Source organism: Lactuca virosa, chromosome 9, assembly GCF_052849685.1.
Source record: "Lactuca virosa cultivar CGN04683 chromosome 9, Lactuca_virosa_CGN04683_v6, whole genome shotgun sequence".
Classification (NCBI taxonomy): Eukaryota; Viridiplantae; Streptophyta; class Magnoliopsida; order Asterales; family Asteraceae; genus Lactuca; species Lactuca virosa.
Window position 1 is genome coordinate 38331546 of NC_136434.1, and position 21189 is coordinate 38352734.

The 21189-nt window shown below is 34.9% G+C and overlaps 1 protein-coding gene and 1 long non-coding RNA gene across 2 annotated transcripts; one reads left to right on the plus strand and one right to left on the minus strand.

Moving 5' to 3' along the window:
• Positions 1 to 16710: 16710 nt before the first annotated feature.
• LOC145138889 (uncharacterized) lies at positions 16711 to 17776 on the plus strand. Its single transcript, XR_013721774.1, has 2 exons — positions 16711 to 17213; positions 17563 to 17776. It is a non-coding gene; the product is annotated as an uncharacterized LOC145138889 (long non-coding RNA).
• A 995-nt stretch (positions 17777 to 18771) lies between these two features.
• LOC145138325 (small ribosomal subunit protein uS8) lies at positions 18772 to 20617 on the minus strand. The gene is made up of 4 exons (XM_079072427.1): positions 20508 to 20617; positions 19586 to 19736; positions 19344 to 19504; positions 18772 to 19118 (listed from the first exon to the last, which is right to left on the minus strand). Exons 2-4 carry the CDS (start codon positions 19716 to 19718, stop codon positions 19020 to 19022), a joined length of 393 nt encoding a protein of 130 aa, XP_078928553.1. The 5' UTR covers positions 19719 to 19736; positions 20508 to 20617; the 3' UTR covers positions 18772 to 19019.
• Positions 20618 to 21189: the final 572 nt, after the last annotated feature.

The window sequence follows — 21189 nt, forward strand, 5'->3', positions numbered from 1 at the left end:
GCGAAGGCCGAGGCGCCGAAGGCTCGCGGGAGAGCCTTCCAGTTGACAGCGGAGGAGGTCCGCGCATCACCCGATGTGGTAGCTGGTATGTATTCTTTCCTCTGTTTATTTTGAGTTTGTGATATTATGCTTATTTTGTGATATGCATAGGTACATTTCTTGTGTGTTCTGTACCTGCTTTGGTGTTGTTTGACTCGGGTGCGAGTCGGTCTTTTGTGTCGATAGCGTTTAGTCGACACATCAGTGTTCAGCGAGAGGCGTTGAGTGGACCTCTACGCGTTTCTATAGCCGACGAGCGAGCAGTGTATGCTACGGATGTGATTCGAGGATGTGCGCTCGAGATCTTCGGTGTCGAGTTTCCGATTGATCTGGTCCCGATTGCGATGGGGGACGTGTGTGTTATAGTGGGTATGGATTGGTTGAGCCGATTTGGGACTGTGATAGACTGCGAGCGACAGTTGGTGACGATACGAGACCCTAGTGGGGGAGTACTTACGGTGTACGGCGAGGGTACCCGTTCTGGCTCAGCATTTTGTTCGGCCGCTAGAGCGAGACAGAGTCTACAGCAGGGCTGTAGTGGGTTTGTGGCCTATGTGGTGGATACGAGAGTAGATGCAGAGAGACCGAAGTCGGTCGATGAGGTCCCGATAGTGCGTGAATTCCCGGATGTTTTCCCCGAGGAGTTGTCGGGTGTGCCTCCCGAGAGGCAGGTAGAATTCCGTATTGACTTGGTTCCGGGGGCAGCGCCTATCGCCAAAGCGCCCTATCGCCTTGCGCCACCAGAGATGCAGGAGTTATCCTCGCAGCTTCAGGAGCTGCTGGGGAAGGGGTTTATACGGCCGAGTAGCTCGCCGTGGGGAGCGCCGATCCTTTTTGTCAAGAAAAAGGATGGTTCACACCGGATGTGCATTGATTACCGGGAGCTGAACAAACTGACGGTCAAGAACCGTTACCCCTTACCGAGGATCGACGATTTATTCGATCAGTTGCAGGGAGCGTCTTGGTTTTCCAAGATCGACTTGAGGTCTGGATATCATCAGATGAGAGTACGAGATGAGGATATCCAGAAGACAACGTTCAGGACTCGTTACTGGCATTACGAGTTCGTGGTGATGCCTTTCGGGCTCACCGATGCACCGGCGACGTTCATGGATCTCATGAACAGAGTGTGCAGACCGATGTTGGATCGTTCAGTGATCGTGTTCATCGATGATATATTGGTGTATTCGAGATCCAGAGAGCAGCACGAGGAGCATTTGAGGGAGATACTTGGAGTTTTGAGATCGGAGAGGCTGTATGCCAAATTCTCCAAGTGTGATTTTTGGTTACGAGAGGTCCAGTTCCTAGGGCACCTCGTTAACCAGAATGGGATATTGGTCGATCCGGCCAAGATTGAGGCAGTGATGAGTTGGGAGGTACTGAGATCCCCTACCGAGATCAGGAGTTTCTTAGGGTTGGTTGGCTATTATTGGAGATTTATCAGGGATTTCTCCAAGATCGCCGTGCCACTCACCAGGTTGACCCGGAAGGGTGTTGCTTTTTCATGGGGCCCAGAGCAGCAGGCCTCCTTTGAGACACTTCGCCAGAGACTGTGCGAAGCCCCAGTGTTAGCCCTTCCGGAGGGGATGGAGGACTTTGTGGTGTATTGTGACGCATCGATATCGGGGCTGGGAGCGGTGCTGATGCAGAGAGGGCATGTGATAGCATACGCATCGAGGCAGCTAAAGCCTCACGAGACGAGGTATCCCACCCACGATCTGGAGCTGGGGGCAGTAGTGTTCGCCCTCAAGATCTGGCGTCACTACCTGTATGGGGTTCGGTGTACTATATACACGGACCATAAGAGCTTGAAGTATTTGATGGATCAGCCCAACCTGAACATGCGTCAGAGGAGATGGTTGGATGTGGTGAAGGATTATGATTGCGAAATCCTATACCATCCGGGCAAGGCTAATGTTGTAGCTGATGCCCTGAGTCGCAGGGCGGAGAGTGCCCCTATACGAGACTTTTGTATGCGATTGACAGTGATGACTCCGGTGTTGGACACCATTCGAGGGGCCCAGGCTGAGGCCGTGAGACCGAAGAACCGGAAGAGAGAGCGGGTTATCGGACAGGTATTGGAGTTCGTTACCGATGGTCGAGGACTTATGACCTTGCAAGGTCGGATCTGGGTACCGTTCGTGGGTGGAACGCGTACCATCTTGATGGAGGAGGCGCATAGATCGAGGTTCTCGATCCATCCCGGGGCCACTAAGATGTATTTGGACCTGAAGAGAGAGTATTGGTGGCCCTGTATGAAGAGGGATGTTGCATGGTTCGTTGAGAGGTGTTTGACCTGTCGCAGGGTTAAGGCCGAGCACCAGAGACCGCATGGTAAGTTGCAGCCGTTGGAGGTTCCCGAGTGGAAATGGGAACAGATTACCATGGATTTTATCACCAAATTGCCGAGGACGGCAAGGGGCGTCGATGCAATTTGGGTGATTGTGGACAGGTTGACGAAGAGCGCTCATTTCCTTGCTATCAGTGAGAGCTCTTCCGCTGAGAGGTTGGCAGAGTTGTACGTGAGAGAGGTGGTATCACGGCATGGGGTGCCGATCTCGATCGTCTCAGATCGAGATGTGCGTTTCACTTCCAGATTCTGGAAGAAATTTCATGAGGAGTTGGGTACGAGGCTGCATTTTAGTACCGCATACCACCCCCAGACAGACGGGCAGAGTGAGCGGACGATTCAGACGCTCGAGGACATGCTTCGGGCATGTGTATTGGACTTCGGAGGGATTTGGGACACATATTTGCCTTTGGCTGAGTTTTCCTATAACAACAGCCGTCATTCGAGCATCGGTATGCCACCCTTTGAGCTGTTGTATGGGAAGAGGTGTCGGACTCCCATTTGCTGGGGTGAGGTCGGGCAGCGTGTGATGGGTAGTACAGAGATAGTGCTTCAGACGACAGAGCAGATACAGCAGGTCAGACAGAGGTTGTTGACAGCTCAGAGTCGCCAGAAAAGTTACGCGGATAGGCGACGATCCGAGCTTGAGATCCGAGCTTGAGTTCCAGGTTGGAAAGGAGTGATCCGTTTCAGGAAGAGGGGCAAGCCGGGGCCCCGGTACATTGGTCCTTTTAGGGTGACCGCGAGGGTGGGCAGAGTAGCATATCGGTTGGAGCTACCTGCGGAGCAGAGCCAGATTCATGATACCTTCCACGTGTCTCAACTGAGGAAGTGTATTGCCGACGAGACAGCAGTGGTACCGCTGGAGGATATTCAGGTGGATGCGAGCCTGAATTATGCTGAGAGGCCAATCGCGATTGTGGATCGGAAGATCAAGGTTCTGAGGAACAAGGAGGTGCCTCTGGTTCAAGTCCAGTGGTTACATCGGAGAGGGTCCGAGCTGACTTAGGAGCTAGAGTCAGAGATGCGGGAGCAGTGTCCGGAGTTGTTTGCAGCATGAGACTTAGAGGGCGAAGTCTGGATCTAGTGGGGGAGAATTGTAACAGCCCGAAATTCAGGTACATCTATTTAGCCCTTCTTCTTTTTCCAAGTTGTCAAGTTGGCCCTTAAAAGGAAATGCTAGGCTTGTGAGTACGCTGGGCGTACTGAGGAGTACGCTGCGCGTACTCGCGCGCTTAATTGGTATGCGGGTTCATCCGGGTACGCTGGGCGTACCAAGGTTACGCTGGGCGTAACCGGCCCAGATGCAAAACCCTAATCCTTTGAGCCTCCCTATTTAAAGAACCTTATGACCCTTTGTTGGCCACCCATCTTCAGAGACTTATCTCCTCAAAACCCTAAATATCTTTCATACAGCAAGGAAGTGCCTTGGAAGAGCTTGCTGGTGTGTTCTTAGCCATTTGAGTGAAGTGAAAAGCTTTGGAAGAGGAAGAGTTAGAGCTCAAGCTTGTGGATCCGAGATTAGCAGTGAAAGAAGCTTCATTTTGAGGTAAAAAGCTTCAAGCTTGACATCTTTTCTGTTCATGCTTTGTAAAGAGAAGTTTTAGGGTTTTTGTCCCCAAGTTCATAGCTTTATGAGTTGTTGAGTTCTTGGAAGCCGAGATCTGTCCCATGCTAGCTCATTTAGGGTTGCTATGTGATAAAAATCCAGTCTTGGTTGTCAAAAGTTGTTCATGCATGCGTTATGGACCCTTAAAGGTTGGAAATGGAGTGGTTTGGGTGTTGGTGACTTCCACAGCCATGCAAAGGCGTAAAGTCACCGACTTTATGGGTTAAGTCGTATTAGAGAAGTCAGATCTGGAATTTGGACGCAAGTCTTAACTGATTAAGACCCAAAAATCAAAGAAGACTGAAACTGGGATTTACGCCGGGCGTAATCCCAGTACGCGGGGCGTAGGGGTCGCGTTCCCCCGTTTCTGTAAGGTTGCCGGGTACGCCCAACGTACATGTCGGTACGCGCGACGTAACCCGGAGAGTTGACTTTTGTTGACTTTTAGGGTTATTGGTCAACATTTGGACTTTGGGTAAAGGAGGGGTAAAATGGTCTTTTACCCTTCTGAGGGATCATAGAAGAGGGTTTAATCTAGCCTTTGAGAGCCATTTCTTATTGAGGATATTTTGTATGTGATTAGGCGGGGGCTAGGATCATCCGAGATACCCGAGGTGAGTCTTCTCAATATACATTACCTAGAGTGGTATTTATGTGTAGACCAGAGGGTCTTGTATGCTATGGGTATGTATGAGATTATGTGCATTGTGTTATATGTATGCTATGTGTTGTACAGACCGGACCGGAGGGTCCAACGATTTAGACCGGACCGAAGGGTCCAACGATATAGACCGGACCGAAGGGTCCAATGATACAGACCGGACCGGAGGGTCCAACGAGCTATGACCGGACCAGAGGATCCAACGAGCTACGGGACTGGAGGGTCCCGCTGAGACACATCGGACCGGAGGGTCGTATTGTAGCCTCGAGTGGCGTATGTGTTGAATGTGGTATATTGGGGAACTCACTAAGCTTTTATGCTTACAGTTGTTCTGTGATGTGTTTCAGGTACTAGTGAGGATCGCGGGAAGGCGCCGGCATGATTCGTACACACGAGAGAGGATTTATTTATATGAAATATTGGGACATGTTTTTGTGATGATACAGAGATTTATTATGATTTTGTGATTTTCATGTGGTTGAAAGTATGTTTTGAAATGAAAAATTATTTTGAAAATTTACGTCGTTACACAAGCTCCCCAAGGTCAAATATCCACAACCATGGAAGAAAACGGCTACTTAGGGTTTCTAAGAGTAAGAGGGCAGATATGGAGGCTAGGGTTGGAACCATAATGTTCCTTATATAGTGGCTGGCCCTAAAATTAGGGTTTCTGGACACTGGACGTACGGTGGGCGTAAATCCAGTACGCTGGGCGTACGTCAAGGAACTCCGCGTTTCATTTACTCTATTACGCTGGGCGTAACCCAGCCTACGCTGGGCGTACCCACGCGTGTCCCAAGCATGCATGGCCTTTCTTTGACAACTTTTTCCATTAAGTGCCATAAGTGTCAATATCTTCAAAGTGCCATAACTCCATTATTCTAAGTCCGTTTCCGACGAACTTTATATCCACGAAAAGGTGGCGAGAAGCCCTACGCTTCTAGCAACACACCCCGACCCGAAGCCTTCTCGAATAAAACCCATTGCCCATAAAAAGACCGAAACGCCCTTACTCTTGATCTCGGGAATTCCATAAATAATTACTCTTAGAACGGGGCGTTACATAAATGAACATCGGCAGCTGCGCCACAACCTGTAGATGTTTTTGAACTACGATGTACTCTAAACATCCAAGTTGTTGCGCCTAAAGGGTAATATCGGCAGCTGCGCCTAATAGAGAACATCATAATCCTGGCAGCTACACCTAAAGGATAATATTGGCAGCTGTGCCTAATAGATAACATTGGCAGTTGTGTCATTGGCAGCGATGGACTTCGTGCCTATTCCTTAGGACAATCCATAAGAATGAATTAGTGAATTATATATGATTCTTAGGGTAGATCCTTAAGAAATAAAGAAGATAATGGGGATGAGTAATTAGGATAATTGTTTGATGCTGAAACTTAATAACTTTATTATTGTGGGTTGAAAACCCTATGTACTCACCAGGTTTCCCAACCTGGCCCACTCAGTTTATTTGTATCACAGGTGTCGATACGAAACTACATTACACTGAGAGATTAAAGGAGATGTAAATCACCAGTGTAAATGAATGTAAGGTCTGTTTATGCTTAGGTTTCAGTATTGACAATGACATCTCAAAGTTTTAATATAAACAAATTACATTTCTTCGGAAATGCTTTGATAATATATTTATCATGTTTTTTGGGAACAAATTCCGCAATATTATTCTTTAAAATTAATACACTGATTTTCAAATAAGCATAAATTAAATTTTTTAAATGACCATGAATTTCGGGATGTCACATGCCAATTAAAAAAAATGTTTAGAGCAAGTAGGATGTTGATCAATTTCAGTTATACGCACCTTACATGGATTCGGGGACATTAAGTATGTATGCAGTTTGGTTTCACCATGCTTTATGTACACATCTATCATCTTATGTTGACCAACATATCGAGCCAAATGGCGAACATCAACATCAGAACCCAAAGCAAAAAGACCAAAATCCAAATCACGTAAAGGTCTTTAAAAATGATAGTACATCTTCTCCGTCACCCAGGTGGGGTTCAACATACCCTAGTTTTTCTATTATATCGTCGATTTCATGCACTGAAAATGTGTCAATATAAAGTAAGTCAACATAATGTCGTTTTCCCCTGATATACTTTATTCCTGTAAAATCAGTAAATTTTCCACCATGGTGTAACCTTATGGAAAATACAGTCGGATGCCCAGCTGTAGCCCAACTGTTTTGAAATGAGAAGATTGACATTAACCTTTATGTGAAAAGAATGAAAAGATTAAAAATTCAAAAATCTTGGTTTTAAAACATACCGTATTTGGAATGAACATCAATTTCTTCCATGTTTGCACGTATCCTCCAACTTTCCATGCTTGTTCGTCAATGTCGCAGTAGGGTTTTAACGTCAATTAGGGTTTTTGTTGGGACGGTGATTTTCTGGGTTTTCTTATATGTGCGAATAACTTGTGATCGTGTAGACGGTTTTCATTCTAAATGGTGCTAAGAACTGTATTAATGAATGAACGAAAATACCCCCATCGTGCAAGGCACGTAGGCATTCTAACTGAGAAATGGACGGAATGTTAAGTTAGGGACCAGGCGGGTAACAAATGTCAAACGTTTGGATGGTCCGAGTTAAAAAATTAAGTTAAGGACCAAGTGTGAAAGTAACCCCAAACCATAGGGACCATCCTAGTAATTTTCTCTATTTTGTTTGTATGAAATTATCAAATCATAAAGTTTGTTTACATTGCTCAAAATTGATATTGTTTTTTCACATGTAACCAATAGCAAAAATTCAATTTCAATTATGTTTACTAGTTTATGTTATAATTCTATTATGAATATTTAATTTTTTATGTTAACATTCTATTATGAATTTCTTATGCTATTATTCTATTATGAATTTTTAGATACAACTTAGTAATTATGTATTTATTCTGTTATGAATTTCTACATACATCTTATTATTTTATGTTATTATTCTATTATGATTTTCTATATATAGATTACTTGTTGATATTGTTATTTTGTTACAAATATCTACATACAATTTACTAGCTTATGTTATTATTGTGTTATGAACTTCAAGATGTTATGAATTTCTACATGCAACTTATGTTTTATTTTTGTACTTACAACTTAAAAGAACTCGAAGAAAGAAACATAATTGATACCAAGAAAAAAACATAATCAAAACAAAGAACAGGAGAACATAAGAAAACTAGTTTAATACATACAACTTTTGTAAATATGTTGTCTTAAATTTATATGTAAATTTTTTTTTTTTTTGTAAACATCCATCTTTTTATTTACATTGTTGTTATGAACTTTGGACAAACTCATTTTTGTCTATATCATTATTTAATAAAAATCTCATATATTATTAATTTGTATGAATATATATATATATATATATATATATATATATATATATATATATATATATATATATTCAAACAAAACTTGAACATTTAATCTATGGATAAATATCGTTGTAGTCCAACTAACTATCACCTTTTGTTTTAAAAGGCCATTCATGTTGTTTTTTTTTTTTTTTTTTTTTCATCCGGAGGACATAAACTCAACTTTTTGCGTTTAAAAATGTCCTTATTTAAAAAATAAAAAAAAGGTGAACCGGTAAATCTTCCTTGTCAGCAAGTATCAGCTCCATGTCATTTAATGATTTACAGTCCAAAACATAAACCCAAGAAACTCAAAGTTGAAAAATCGCATTGAAACAAAACATCAATCTGGAACCCTTTTCTCTGGCTCTGGCACTCCTCCTGCGACATGCTAGATCCTGATCGAGATCGTCACACGCTATAAACCCTTTTCTTAAAACGAACAAACAAACAATCGTCGTCATCATCAATCTTCATCAGTTCATCACCAATTTCTTGTTGATTGTGATTTTTCCCACAAAGATTTCAGAGTTCAGAGATCTTCTTTTCTGCCACACCCATTCTTCTTGTTGATCTACATTGGGTGTTACTTATGAAACATCATCCACAAAATTCTTTAATCAAATGAGTTTTTAGATTTATGTAATTAAAAAAATAGAAGGAAATTCGAGTTCCAGGATTCAACCCCAGTTAATTGTGTTCTTCATGTATCCATGAAAATTATCGATAAACTAAAGTGTACATCGGAATCAATTTCCAATACTTCTTCTAAAAGTTCAATCTAATAACAGTCTGAGGTTGGTATGTATGACTATAGAACTCTTTCACAGACTTCAATTTATAAATTTTTTCCATGGCTGCCAAAGTATGTTGTTTTATGGATTTGTTGTTGATGGTTGAACTTGATCAAATAGCTATACTGGAGGAACAAAATAGTAAGGAAGCAGAGGTTGAGGCTGATGAAGATAAGCATAAACCTGTTGAGAGTGACTCGCTAGATGAATCATCTTTTAAGAATGAAAAAACTAACATTAATGATATGCCAATGGAAGAGAATCAGGTAATGCACTCAACTCAACAAATTGCATTTTTTTTTATTTAAATTCACGGAAATGAAAATGTATTCTCAGTTCTTTGATTGTGTTTCAAGTTTCTGAGAATATTGATGTAGAAATGGAAGATCTGAACAAAAGCAATGTAAGTTTAAGCTTGAATTTGAATAAAGACGAAGGAGATGGACATGGAGATGGTGGTGGTGGTGATGATGAACAAGGAGATGGTGGTGGTGGTGATGATGAACAAGGCAGATTAAAAGAGGAGGCCACAAATTTAATAACAATTTCTTTTATAATAAAAAAAACCACATATCTTTGTTACCGGCTAATATATGTCTTGATATCTTTTTAACGGGTAAATATAGAGATTATTCCCTTAAAAAAAACAAAAAAAAAAAAAAGACGATAGTGACCTTTTTAAACCAAAACTAAAGAGTTGATTGAGCTACAGTAATTTACCCTTAAACCAAAACGATAGTGACCTTTCAAACCAAAACTAAAGAGTTGATTACCCTTAATTTATAATTAGTAAATAGAATTTGACAAAAATGGTGTGGATCTATCTTGAAACTTCTTTTATATTATAAGTATTACACATATTTATAAAAGCAATATAAGCCTGATTAATATTTGTATGCTGATAGTGCATACTATTATTAAAAAATTTGGATCATCATCTTTTTTTATTTAGATTTATTCACTAAGATGACATATAAGGGTGTGATTATATTTACGTGGTTGTATTTCTACCATTTATCACAAAGTTAATATTTAAAGTAGATAAAATTGCAAAAATAGTTCTGCGATTTCTCATTTTATGCGGTTAAGGTCCAAACCTTTAAAAGTTGTAGATTTGGTCCTTTTCAACAAGTTTTGTTGTAGTTTTGATCATTCTTCCGTTAACTTTAACAACTTGGCTCTTAACTTTTTTAAAATGACTATTTACCCTCAATGACCATTTCTTCAACCAAACTACAAGGATCATTTATACATATCTTCTTTTTATTTTTACTGAATTATTATATATTAATAAATGTTATTTTTAATATATACTATTTATATAATAACAAATATTGTTTTATTAGATTATTAATTTCTTTAAATTATATATTTTTTTAATTTCTTTGTTATCGAATATTTTAGTTGGATAATTATCTATGAATAAATATTATTTTTAATATATTATATTTATATATTAATAAATATTATTATATAGGATTATTAATTTATTTTAATTAAATTTTTTATTGGAATAATTCTTTTTTATTGGATTATTATATATTATTAAATATTGTTTTTAGTTTATAATATTTATATTCTAATAAATATTACATTATCAGATTATTAATTTTTTGAAGTTAATTTTTTTAATTTCTTTTTTTTGGATTAATTCTTTTTTATTGGAATATTACTTTTAATTTATTATTTTTTTATATAATAAATATTGTTTATTATATTATTAATTTATTTTTTTGTATAATATTATTTTTTTTTTAATTTTATTAGTTTCACCACAAAGTTGACGGAATATGCAAAAGCGTCGCTGCTCATCAACGAAAATCATCGGGATCACCGCCAAAAACCTTCATCGGAGGTCTGACGTAAACCCTACTAACTTTTTACACCCAACATCCCCGGTAGCCACCTACGACAACCTCTTCATAATCAACTGGAATCCTCCATATCTCACATAATGCGCAACAAACTCCTATAAACAATAAAAAGTCGTAGTGGTGATCGCGTGATGGTAGTGGTGTTATCGCAGGTGATTACCATCATCATTGGTTGGAAAATATTGGTGGGTTTCTATCCGACCTCCGATGAAGATGTTTTGTGATGATCCAGACGATTTTCGATGATGAGAGGCAACACTTTCGCGTATTGTAACGACTTTGTGGTGGAACTAATAAAATTAAAAAGAATTAATAGTATACATTAAAAATAAACTAATAAACTAATAATCCAACAAAATACTATTTATTATATAAAAAATAATAAATTAAAAGTAATATTCCAACAAAAAAGAATTAATCAAAAAAAAAGAATTAAATAAATTAACTAAAAGAAATTAATAATCTGGTAATGTAATATTTGTTAGGGTATAAATATTATAAATTAAAAATAGTATTTATTAATATATAATAATCCAATAAAAAAATTACTCTAATAAAAAAGAATAACTTCAAAAAAAATTAACTAAAATAAATTAATAATTCAATATAATAATAGTTATTAATAGATAAATATTATATATTAAAAATAATATTTATTCATATATAATTATCCAATTAAAATATCCGATATCAAATAAATTAAAAAAAATAATTAATAGAAATTAATAATCTTATAAAACAATATTTATTAATATATATAAATAATATATATTAAAATTAATATTTATTAATATATAATATTCAATAAAAATAAAAAGAAGATATGTAGAAATTGTCATTGTAGTTTGGTTGCAGAAATGATCAATGAGGGTAAAATAGTAATTTTAAAAAAGTTAATAGTCAAGCTGTTAAAATTAATGAAAGAGATACCAAAACCACAACAAAATTTGTTGAAAATGACCAAATCTACAACTTATCAAAGTTTGGACCTTAACCACATAAAATGAGAAACCACGTAACTATTTTTACAGTTTTGTCTTGAAAATATGAAAATGTTTGCATGTTCGTGGAGAATGTTTTCCTGACATAAGAAGAAGACATTTTACGACAAAAACTCAAAATCATAAATATTTGAAAAAACTTCACGGTGATTTTATATTTTGTGAGGATATTTTTTCTTTAAAACCGGTTAGAACAGATATTTCTGGTAAAAATTAACAAAAAGGATGTCTAGTTAAAATGGTTAATATGTATGGTTTGTAGGGTCTCGCGTTTAAAACTCAACAAAGTGAATGAAAATTGTTTGTTAATGGAATTTAAATGCACAACCTAACTTTTGCAAAATGCAAAGCATATACGTTAACCATTTCTACTGCACCTATGTTTATTTATTTCTTTCAGAAATAACTATTTAAGCCAATTTTGAGAATTTTCAAATCACAAAAAATGTATTATTCTTGTGTTTTTTTTTCTTTTTTTTTTTAAATTGCAAATTTGAATATACTCGTGAATTAATAGGTACTAATGAGGTTTTTTAAGAAAACGTAAACTCGTGAATTTATGGTTTTTTTAACGGTTTAGATAGTTATTTGTGTGACCACGTAAATATATATATACACACCATTATATATAATCTTTTAGTGAAGAATACCTCTTTATTTATAAGATTAAGATCCCTTCACACATATATTTCATGTCTCCCACGCAAGAGTCTAATAGTTGATGAATAGAATTCACACACAAAGTTTAATGTTCAAACCCTAACCCACCTAAAATATTGCTAGTATTCTAAAAATTGATGTGAGCCGTTGGTATTGTTTATATTTTTTTTATATCCCCTAAACAATAATGTCACAGAGTTTAAAGTTAAAAATAAAAAATAAAATAAAAATTGTGCTCCCAAGGTGATAAATTAATAAGCAAAAAAATTAATAAAAAATAAAAAAAAAAATGAATGGGAATCAAAATTGATGCTCGTAGGATATGCTTCCCCACTAAACTAAAAACCCATTCCTTTAAGGTCATCAAACCCTCTCATCACTTCACTCTCTTCTTTCATGTCCAAAATGAGGCTCCGGTGGAGTTTAAAACCACCGGAAGCCATGGCGGCATATGGTGGCGGTGGTGGTGAGGTGATGATCAAGTTTTCTGGTGGTCAATGAAGTTGTGAAACTATGTTGATCATTTGGGCAACTACACAATCTTTGGCATAAATGCAACCATAGTAAAACCGGTGGTTTGATTTTGATCTTGCTTTCTATGACGGTATCTATTTAATATTTATAAACTTTGGATTGTAAGCTCTAATTATCTATCTTTAAGTAAATGAATGAATGTTGGAAAAAAAAATTGATATTGTTTTTGTTATGATAAGTTGAAAAATCCCTATTTTGTTTTTGGTTTATTGCTAGTTTTACGTGAATGGTCCATGAAAATTGAGAAACTAATAATCCATACATTTAAATTCAACTCTTTATATCATATTTTTTTCATATATTAACATAATGATTTATATTCATATGTTGGTTGTGAGACGATACAATGTTGATTAATTGTATTTTGTTTTAGGGGAACACATTTCGGTTTTCGTCTATATATCGACATCGACGCCCAAACGAGCATGCACCGAAAAGGCGAAAATCCAGAAACCAGTTTAGTATATTATCTTTTATAAATTGAAGAGTATTAAAAAATAAATATAGGTTGATAATAAAATGCGTACAAAAGGAGTATTGTTTTCCTTTTTTCACATGATATACACTTATGCAGTCATGTTACACGAATACACGGTCCTAATCAGTAACTAATAACTTTATTAAAAGTTTTATTTAATTTATCATTAATTAAATATTGAGTAAATAAAATAAAAAAAGTAGATGAATAGGTTCATCTTGTCCATCTCCTTTTCGGGCTACTCATCAGGGGCCAAATCAAATTTGTGAATGATTATCCATTTTTTTTTCTTTTGAGATGATTTTCCAATACACAGGTCGTAAATCTTAATAGTGAACTTAATATAAAGTTAAAAGTGAAGTATCCTATATAGTAGTGGGCCAAACAGCTAGAACTCTACAAGGACAAATTCAAGTCTACAAGACTACAACTCGGGTATGGCGCTAAATTATCCGGCCGTATACTGTGACCACCTTGTCGGAGAGAAATATCAGGTCTGTGTGGTTGTGAAAAATTGTTTTTATTTTCTAAGAAAATGTTTTCAGAAAATAGAGTTGAATTTTCATTTTCAATTTTCAATAAAATTTTAGAAAACACGTTTGGTTGGAACCGACAGTTTTCATTTTCATCTTAAAAATTTTGAAAACTTTAGAAAACTGTAAAAATCATTTTTCTAATTTGCATACAATTTGGAAAAATGAATTTTTTTTATTTTCTTAGAAAACTTTGGAAAACTAAACAAATCAAACGTGTTTTCAAAAAAAAAATTCTAGGAAAATTTTTCAGTTTTCTAGAAAAAATTTCCAAGAAAAAATGAAATTTTAAAAACGCATTTGGTTTTTTAGTTTTCCAAAGTTTCTAAGAAAATGATAATTTTCAGTTTTCCAAATTGTATATAAATAAGAAAAGTGATGTTTACGGTTATTCAAATTTCCAAAATGGAAAATGAAAACTCTATCGGTTCCAACCAAACTTGTTTTCTAAAATTTTCATTGAAAATCAAAAATGAACACTCAACTCTATTTTTTGAAAACATATTCTTAGAAAATGAAAACAGTTTTTCATAACTAAACTTACCCTAAGGTTTTTGCACAAATACGTTTTGCAATTTATTTTTTCAAAGATGATATTTGCAGGGAAAAAAAATTGTCAGCTTGTGGTTTTGGTGATTTTGCACATGACTGGACTTTTTGCTAATGCCTTGTGCGGAAAGTAGGGGTGAGCATAAAAACCGAACCAAAACAAAATTAACCGATATAACCGAACCATTTTAAAAACCGTTGGTTCGGTTTCTAATTTTTGTTAACCGATAACTAACGGTTCGATTATGGTTTTATAGGTTAACCGCACCATTATTCACCGAACCGCTAACTTTATGTTTTAATATAAATAAAAATTATTGTTTATATATAAAATAATATAGTCAAACTTATTTAAGATCCATTAAAATTTTGAAAATATAATCCATTATTTCTCACTTATCAGGAGACGAACGAGCAATCAAACCATCAAAAGGTGATCACATAGACACACACAATCTTCTAATCATTCATTGAGTTAGATTATTGATTAATGTTGTAATTCCTAATTGGCTAATTCTACAATTTGTAAACATTATTCACAATTAGTTTAATCTTCACACTCATAATCCTAATCGAAGGTTTCTCACACCGTTAATCCTAATCAAAAATTGTTTGGACTTTATAGTTCTATTCGATGGATTTTTTGACTTTATAATCAAGACTTCTAGGTAAGTTAAGTTTTTGGTTCTTCTTGACTCTGTGATATATTAAGAATGTATTTTTTTTGAATTTTTTTATTTACTGTTTTTGACTTAAACTCATTGAATGTATATGATAATATGAGTGATTGGCTTTTTTTTAATCCAGTAACACATAATATGATTGTTTGGCTCTTTTATTTTATAGTTTTGATTTAATCGTATTGAACGTGTATAAATGTTTGGCTTTATTTTAATATTAATATCAATTATCAATATATGATATTATTAATGTCAACTTTTTTTAATGTTTTATATTTTTATTGAATGTTTTTATTTTGAATGTGACTATGTGTTATTTCACTCTAAGTATGAAAGGTACACATTTTATTCTATTACTATAAGTTAGGTTAAAACATCGGCGTCGAGGACTTTTTGGTATTCTATTTTCATTTTTTATGCCAATATACTTTCGTCGTTTATATTATTTTGAACATTATGGTTAACGAATATTAACCATTAACCAAAATCGTTAACCGATAAAAACCATTAACCATAATCAATATTAACCATACCCAATGGCTACCAAAATCCATTAACCAATCATAATAGTTATGGTTCGGTTTTAACCAATAACCGAACCAAACCGCCCCATACACACCCCTAGCGGAAAGGGCAGCGTATGTAGGTGATTTGGCAAAATTTATCTTATTTATGAGAAATTGTCAGCAAAACTAGCTAGTAGCTAGAAACTTGTAGTTAATAATTGTAACTTTTATTTGTTATATAAATATTTGATAAAAATATTCAAAAATTTTGAAATGTTTAAAATGACACAAGTTACTCTTATTAAGGGTAATTTTGAAATTGCTTAAAGCTTAAACGTTTTATGAATTAGTTTTTAGGTTAAATGATTTTTACTCAAACTAAAAAGCTACAAAATTAAGTTTTTTGTTAATAACTAGAAGCTGTCAAAAGCCTCTTGCTGCTAATTTTAATTTAAGGTGGTGTTTGTTTTTCTGCAAAAACACTTCTTGACCTCTTATGTCTGCGCCGTGCAGACAGCGCGCAAACGTTTGGTCTCGCAGACTGTTTGTTTTTTAGAATACTGCAGACCTAAAAAGGTTTGCGCGTCGTCTTCTTGGCGCAGATATGGACATATGTCTTCTAACATCTTCTAGCATTTTTTACCTCTTCCACAATATGTATTTAACTTTTAATAAAGAAAATATATTTTTTTGTAATTATTAATGTCGTTTTTCATTTTGTATACTTTTTTCCTCCTCTTTTTTTTTATGTATTTATTTGTTACTTTGTTTATTGTTTTTTTATATCTTAATTGTGTATTAACCAAAATGTTTATGTTTTTATTAGGGTAAATGACATTGTAGCCCTATAATGTTTTGGGTTTTGGTCGAATCAGTCTCTTAACTTAATTTCTTGTTTTTTAAGGGAATAAAGTCCATTTTATCGGGTCTTTTTGGCCATTTCGTAAAATATGAAGGGGTAAACCGATTATCCCTTGCCACCTGGTTAAATGAATTATCAAATATGTTTTCCAGCTCATTTTCACCTTATTACTCCATTTATTATCTTCTGTTATTGTCTTTGATTGGGTCCATCGTCCTTATCTCAAAAAGAACACTATCTCCCCTGAAAAATTCCCTCCACCCTCGACAACTCCGCCTATCAAAATTGTTTCTTCAACAAATCCAAATATGTGTTCCACTTCCTATATCTCCAACCTCCATAAACCTAAAAAAGAATCGAACGACATGGAGCCACATTTGAAACCTCCACATTTCATGTCGGACTGGCGGCGGTGGTTGCAGATTGCCTTCGACGCCTCCCTTGATTGTTCACCATCATCGATGATGTTTAGGTCTCTAAGTTGTTTCTCAATCCATGCATCACAATTCTCCAATAGGAGGAGATATCTTTAATGAGGTCGTGTTAGGGTCCGTAGGGATCCACCACACTCCTCGGCCTCTTGACCATCGCCGACCTTTAGACCAGCATCAATCTTGCAAACTCCATGATGAAGCATTTAGTTTGTGATTAGTTTTCTCATCATATTTTAAGCAAATATATGATCATATGAGGTTTGTGCTAAGTATATTCTAATTTGTAATTTTGATTTGAGGTTTGAATTGCATATATGAGGTTTGTTTTAGTTTGATTTTGAGTTTGTACCGATAGTGGTTGTCGGAGGTGAATTGGGTGCCAGTAGGGTGTGTCTGTAATGTTTTTCTTGTGTATTGAAGCACTATCGACTTCATAATTCTCGTATTATTTGTGCATGTGTGTGTGTCTGTAATGTTTCTTTTTGTATTTGCTTTTGAACTTGAAATCAAGGGAAGTCTGTAAGTGTGTTTTATAGAAAATCTTCGAAACAGTAGCGTTATTATTTGCTTGAAGGAAGATTAAGACAATTTGTGTTGTAATTTCTAGGTCTTTTATTACGAACAGATGCAAATGGTAAAAGCTCAAAAACAGGGGAGATCAGCATGTCTGAGAACAAAAGCGGCTAAACGGTTGTAACAATTTCCAGTGGAGAGAGGGGGGGGGGGGGTTAAACTCATGACGTGATGATCGAAGCTTGATAGTTGATAAGTCGGTGTGTAAACAGTAATGGTGTATGTATGTTTATATGTTCCATTCTACAGTTCTTTAATTTTGACTTACAAGCCACGTCATCTTCGATTGATTGTTTGGAAGATAGAACCGGTTATTCCAAGTTAAGGGACCAAATAAACAGGTCAAACATACATTTTATTCCCTTAAAAAGCAATAAATTAAGTTAAGGGACTGATTCGATCAAAACCCAAAACATTATAGGGCTAAAGTGTCATTTACCCTTTTTATTATGTACATGTTTTTCTATTCAAATAATATATTTATCCAAATAATTTTGACATAGTTTTATAGATATTTTATTTTTGTGCAATGTAAGTAAATCTTGTAACTTTTTTTTTATTATTATTTAGGATGGAAATAATATCATCGATTAATTAGTTCATATATATAATATCAAAAATCTTAATGAAGTTTTATTTTTCAGTTATCATAATTTATACCACATTAATAATTAAGTTCATTTAATTTTTTGATTATTGAATCCCAACATAGTTTTAGCCCTTCGAATCATCACATCGTCTAATTTTTTATCGGTTCGGATTTTGATCACCTCAAACTATATTTGTGAATTAGTTGTATGCTTAATTTGATCCCTTAAGTTATAGTTGTTGAAAATTTTAGTTTTTTTTGTAATTATTTTATGTTTAAAAAATCTGGTATATCTAAATCTCAGTTGCAGAGGTTAGCAGATGTGATCCGCAGACTGCATATATTTTGATTCCTGATTCCGAAAAAACAAACTAACACCTAACTAAAACTAGAAAGTATTATAGATTTAGAAGTCGGACAGAATCATCAGGTTACCTTCTTTTTGTTAGCCGATAATAATAAGATAATAATTTTTTTCAGCGGCAAAAATACTTTTAATTGTTTTTATCACTGCCTAATTGATTAATGTCAATACTTCAAATATACATTATGTTAAATGATTTATGTCTGTATTATAAAAAGCTTAACTTATGTTTTTTTTTAAATAAAATGAAAAATTCAAGTTTACCACATAATATAATAAAATACCATGACTAAAAGAAATGTCTTGTAACATTAAAAATTAAAAATGAGAAATACTTGATCCAAAAGAGAGGTAGGTAATGCCAGAAAATTTAAAAACCTAAAATATGGAAAATGTCCAACATGACATCGTCAACTCCAACCCAAAACCATGATCTCGCCTTAACAAAAATCCAATCTCGAAAAACACAAACACAAATTTCTTTCAAAGACTTCTTCTACCCTAAATTACGCATTTGACCTCCCAAAATCTCAAACATTTAGTAGAAGAAACCAAGCACTTTACCACCAACATTCTTCCTCCTTGCTTCTTCATGGTCCATAATTCCAGCAGATGTAGTCAAAACAATGTACCCAAACTGCACATTTTAACATTTCTTATTTATTTATTAATTAAGAGAAAAAATAATTATAAACAGTTCGCACTGTGTTTGACATGACATAACAGATTGCCATTGTATATTGACATGACCACTGTTGACAAGACAAAAGCGGTACTAGAAAAAAAAAGTGTGAGATGATTTTCTCTTTATCTCTCATTTGTGTAAAATGACAAAAATGCCCTTGAAAAAATAAAATCAAACCTGTCTTGAAGGAAGAAGTCTAGCAGTCCATGGCTCAATTTCTTTGACACCAACATCAAATCGGGGACTGATGACGCCACATTTGTTCAAGCGACCATTGAGTTCAACCACAATCTTTCCTGATCTATGGTCATCAACATACTCAAACTCACCGATATAGCCTGCAAGGTTTTAAGGGTAAAAATGTCATTTGCAAATAAGATGATTGGAATTGTTGAAAGAAAAGAGAGATAAGAGCAAACCATGCTTTTGCATAACCATAAGGAACTTGATGATAACTTTTGAAGAAGGCCTGATCATGACCTGTCTCTTCCCCCTTTTCTCAGCATTGTACATGCTCTTGAGAGCATCATTCAACACGCTAACTCTCACCATCCTCACAAAATCAAGATGCTGCAAGAATGGAACACCAACAATACATAATTATATAAACGAATGCAACAATATCTGCAACTTATTGTGATCTTATAAGCACTAGCCTTTGAGGCATTCAGATAAAGCAGTGACTACATGCAATCTACTTACAATTGTGTCGTTGTTTAAAGCTAGAACAAAGCTAATTTCATCTTAGTAATATGATGTATACAAACAAATTCCAGAAAATATTCAAGTCAAGAGCAGAAAAGTCTATTATGTAATCAGAAACTAGTCTTCTTAGGGCATAGATAAGTCAAAAAATAGTTTGTTAACATGTATCACAAATAATAATACATCATTTCTGAAGGTTTTCATAAAATTTTGAGGTACTATATCGACAGCGAAAATTCAGGCCTTTGAAATCAGCTCGCATAAAACTAACACTCGGCGTATGATATTAGCAAATATTTTTTTCCTGTACAAAAAATGAGCTGTATACATACATTGCGATGAGATCAAACTATCGTATTACTATAATCAGACATGAATTGGAGATCAAATTATGTTCAAACTATAGACAGACATTACGATCAGATCAAACAATATTCAACATAAACGAATCAATACACGATCCAGTCGAAAAAAAATAGTTTCGAAAACCTCCAACACTGATTCTAATCAGAATATAACACTATCTAGCGAAAAATCAAATGATTAGACAATCAAACGGCAGATAACCACAGTTATGATCTACTTTTGAGGGTGTTCTTGCGAATGCTTATCGGATAAAGTGGAAATCAGGGTTACCTCGGAGCAAAGAACGGCCGCCGCGACTGCTGAGAAAGGAAGGGATACAGAGACTGAGAAATAAGTTAGGGTTTCGGGTTTTATAGAAAATTCATAAGTTACTAAATGATCCCCTCCTCTCTTACTAGTTTCTAAAATTTACTCTTATATATATTTTAGATCAAATACAAAATGCCCCCTCAATTTTCAGATTTAGACCAACAATCATGGCACGAGAAAATAAAATTCTCTTTAATAAATAAAAGTTTTTTTTTTCACTTATTACACATTCACTTAATTTGTAAATTTTTATGGTATTTTGAATTAATTTTTTTTTCTACATGTCATTTTATCAAATTTTCTATTTTATTAAATTTCACATAATATTTTAATGTAATAATTACAATAAATGTAGTAATAAATAAATATCAATTTCATTAATAAACTTAGCTTTTAATTTTAAAATTCTCAAAATTAAAGTTCATTAATTTAAATTATTTGTTTAAATTTAAATGATAAAAAATATTTTCATTATAATAATTCATTATTTTTTATTTTCTTATAAATTCAAAGTTCTCAAATATTTTGATCTTTCCATTTAACTTTTTTTGTAAATTAAGACATGTAATACATGGGTCTCACAACTAGTGGTCAATATAAACATAAATGCTTTGACTTTGAAAAAGTTATTACATAAACTTTA

Excerpts from the sequence above, each read along its gene's own strand:
- LOC145138325 (XM_079072427.1), bottom strand. The coding sequence starts at position 19,718 with ATGGTGAGAGTTAGCGTGTTGAATGATGCTCTCAAGAGCATGTACAAT. Across the intron at positions 19,505-19,585 it reads TATGGTTATGCAAAAGCATG|GCTATATCGGTGAGTTTGAG; the intron begins GTTTGCTCTTAT and ends AAAACCTTGCAG. Across the intron at positions 19,119-19,343 it reads GACTTCTTCCTTCAAGACAG|TTTGGGTACATTGTTTTGAC; the intron begins GTTTGATTTTAT and ends TAAAATGTGCAG.